Below are 3,347 nucleotides of genomic sequence, written 5' to 3'. Positions count from 1 at the left end.
AAATGAGGGAAGACCAAGGTGAACTACACTCAGCTCGCGGGAATGCACGCCTCCTACGCTGAGCAAGGTTTACGCATCATGGGCTTCCCGTGCAACCAGTTTGGAGGACAGGTAACGAGGCTGAACTGACGACGACACGGGTTTATATTCATAACTTCAAATGTTCTAACGTGACTTTCTTTTTTTGTTTTGGTGGGATCAAGCGGGGACTGATGCAGAGATTAAGGAGTTCGCCAAAGGTTACAACGCTGAGTTTGACCTCTTCAGTAAGATTGATGTGAATGGAGACGTGGCTCACCCTCTGTGGAAGTGGATGAAGGCGCAGCCCAAAGGCAAGGGACTCCTGGGAAAGTAAGTGTGTTCTGTTCTTCGGATGATTGGATTTTGCCGTGAAAAGACGAATAAATTGATTATTTTGTACAGAAAGGGGAGGGAAAAAAAAGGAAAATTGGCAAATCAGTGCATGTTATGACGGGATGTGATTTTTAAAAATACATTATTAATTTCATCCCTACTTTTAACAGGTTTGTAAAGCTTGTCTCTCATATCTCAGCAGTTATTTTGGTGATTAACATGTAACCATAACTTAAATGGGGACTTGGTGGCTGAACAATAGGACCCATGTCAGTAGAAACAATGTCTTAGAGAGCAATAGCAGCCGCAGACAATCTCTAGAAACAAAGTGTGTTTTGATATAGTTGTTATATTGTAAAATATATATCTTTCACAAGAATATAGTGTTTTGAATTTCTACATCTGCCCTGAAATGGGGACAGTGTGTCAAATGCATCCTGTTCAGTTTCTATTGCTCCATCGCTTTCTTCCTCTTTTTGTGTCTCCTCTGCTTCGGCTGGGGTGACGTTGAATCACGGTCGTCTCATTACAGCGTTTAACTGTGAGCTCGTGTTGAACAGGGTATTTAAATCAGTCCAGCGCTTACATGCTGCTGTACCAAACTAAAGTACCCTTTTAATGTACTCATAAGTCTGAACAAACGGCGTTCGTCTTGAGACCAGATGTCTGAAGTATAAAACATTCACGCCATGTAGGCTCAGAGCGGAGACGCAGATCAGCTGCAGGAGTAGTTTGTGACGTTAATCTATAAATTAAATATCTGTCCTCCCTGGAAACGGCTGTGCTCCATGAAGGCTGAAACGGCAGTTTGTCATGTAACATTGTTGTTTCCCTCTCTACAGTGGCATCAAGTGGAACTTCACAAAGGTAATGTTCTAGTGGGCAATGTCCCTTCTTTTTCAGAGAAGCATCTTCAGTCAAAAAAATGAAAAATACAGTCAAAAAGGTAATCTTTGAATGCCTTATTCCTCAACAGTTTCTGATTAATAAAGAAGGACAAGTGGTGAAGAGGTACGGGCCGACGGATGATCCCAGCGTAAGTGGCACGCTTTGTTTATAATTATGTTTCTGTGAATGAGTCAACTTTCTCATGACGGCGGTGCAGATAATAGTTCTACTTTCATTTCATTAGAGCTTTGTTAATCTCAACCTATTGGAGTTTGTTGCATTGTGCCTCCAAAGTGTCTTTTTTTTTTTAAATTTTTATCCATATGTGATTCATATTTGTAGTGAACAGAATGGTGCTGCACTGGTGAAATGTTGGCTGATTTCTCCTTGCAGGTGGTGGAGAAGGACCTGCCTGCGTACCTGTAATACTGTGTTCGTTTGACTTTTGACCTCTCCCATGGACTTAAGGGTATTGGTGTGTGTGTGTGTGTGTGTGTGTGTGTCTGGACCAGTGACGGCCTGTCTGTAAACCCAGCATTGGGAAGGGCAGGCCTGATGATCCGCAGCGTGCAGCTAACCCCCAGAACACACCCACCCACCCACCCACCCCAGACCCACTAGACCGTATGAGAGGACGCTCATTACTTATGAGAAGCAGAGACTCCTCACATCTTACTGCATACGAATACCATGTGGTTCTTCCTTAATGTTAAGTGACAAGTTTGTTCCTGCGTCAATGTCCATTCAATGTAAGGACATAAGATGCCATACATGTATATTAGATTTCTGAAAAGCAACTGATAATAATATTTATTTGCACTTAACTTACCGAAGGTTCCGTTATTGTATCTGGAGGTCATGACTTGTCATGTGATGAAATTGGAAAATAAATGCTGTCCAGGACATTGTGTGTGTGTGTGTGTGTGTGTGTGTGTGTGTGTGTGTGTGAGAGTGAAATATGCAAGGTTTTAATTAGTGTTGGTAGAAATGCGTTCTCTTGTTTTCCGTCCTTAGTAAAGCTTTATTGTGCCAAATACATAAATCGCTTCATTACATTTATTTGGATTGACATGTAGAATTGTCTAAATGCACAATTTTGGGTTTTTTATGTATATTTACAGTAAGTTTTACAAGTATCCTGCTAAATTCCCTTGATTACTGTAATTGTAGATACCTCAAAGTAAATATTAATAAGTTATTCATGTACTGTATTATTGGAAAATCTGTATTTTAGTGGTAAACTTGCCTCTTCACAAATGTCAACTTTGTTTATGTTAAGCTCACCAGTGCTCTGAAATGGTTATACTAGTAATTAATAAGATTCAATTAATAGGAAGTGTTCCAAAACAACTTGATAAAAAAACTCTCATTAACTTTGTGGTTATTTTGTTGTCATGACTTTTTTTCCCCCCATATATTCTAAAAGCAGCAAAAATAACAACAGAGGGCTCAGTGAGACAGTTGGATACGTAAAGAATAAACTAAGAAATAAAATAATAAAAGATACAAATATGATATATATATATATATATATATATTTATTAAAAAAAAAAAATCCTCTAATATGGGATCCCGTGCTGGTGGTCGTCCCCATTAGATGCAGAACCGTATTAAATGTTCCTTCAGTTTAACATGTCAGAGGTCTCTCGTCGCCGTCTAACGTTACTTTCCTCGGTTTTGGGGATGATGATGATGAAGCAGCGGCTCGCGCATCATCCGTTGCGTGAGAGCGATGACGCTCAGTAGCGGCGGCGGTGATCAGCAGCGTCCCTACGACTACCACAATACTCGGCGACATGCATCGTGGAAAAAAAACGATGTAATTGTGGCAGTGCACGCCGAAGAAGCGTGACATGACGGGATTGCTGCATCGTTTCGAAGCGCGCGCCGCCTCGTCGTGTTCTCGCTGAGGAAGGACAAACGTCGGGGAGATGGACGGGAGGACTGCGCAAACCGAGGATGACGGGAGGACGAGTGGCGAGGAAGCCGCCGCCAGCCTCTGTCTGCAGCTCGACCTGGGGGACACCGGTTCGTATGTCTTCTACATTTAGCGTCCTCGGTCGGTCAAATAGCCCCGTCATTTTAGGTGGTCCACCGACCGGCGA

At 42.1% G+C, this 3,347-nt stretch overlaps 2 protein-coding genes across 5 annotated transcripts in view; both read left to right on the top strand.

Moving 5' to 3' along the window:
- The first annotated feature begins 6 nt into the window (after positions 1-6).
- LOC137892401 (phospholipid hydroperoxide glutathione peroxidase-like) lies at positions 7-2,145 on the top strand. Its single transcript, XM_068737480.1, has 5 exons — positions 7-112; positions 201-351; positions 1,197-1,221; positions 1,331-1,390; positions 1,636-2,145. Exons 1-5 carry the CDS (start codon positions 43-45, stop codon positions 1,666-1,668), a joined length of 339 nt encoding a protein of 112 aa, XP_068593581.1. The 5' UTR covers positions 7-42; the 3' UTR covers positions 1,669-2,145.
- A 723-nt stretch (positions 2,146-2,868) lies between these two features.
- Positions 2,869-3,347, top strand: part of LOC137892399 (phosphatidylinositol 4-phosphate 5-kinase type-1 gamma-like) — a 13,745-nt gene continuing 13,266 nt past the window's right edge. For all 4 annotated transcript variants that reach the window (XM_068737477.1, XM_068737476.1, XM_068737479.1 and 1 more), the window contains exon 1: positions 2,869-3,270. In XM_068737477.1, the coding sequence (XP_068593578.1) occupies positions 3,174-3,270 (97 nt within the window). In that variant the 5' untranslated portion in view covers positions 2,869-3,173. The remainder of the gene's footprint in view (positions 3,271-3,347) is intronic.

The sequence above is a fragment of the Cebidichthys violaceus genome, unplaced genomic scaffold, assembly GCF_023349555.1.
Source record: "Cebidichthys violaceus isolate CVI_PGR_0920_01 unplaced genomic scaffold, fCebVio1.0.p SCAF_8, whole genome shotgun sequence".
Classification (NCBI taxonomy): Eukaryota; Metazoa; Chordata; class Actinopteri; order Perciformes; family Stichaeidae; genus Cebidichthys; species Cebidichthys violaceus.
This window is presented reverse-complemented; position numbering and strand designations above follow the sequence as displayed.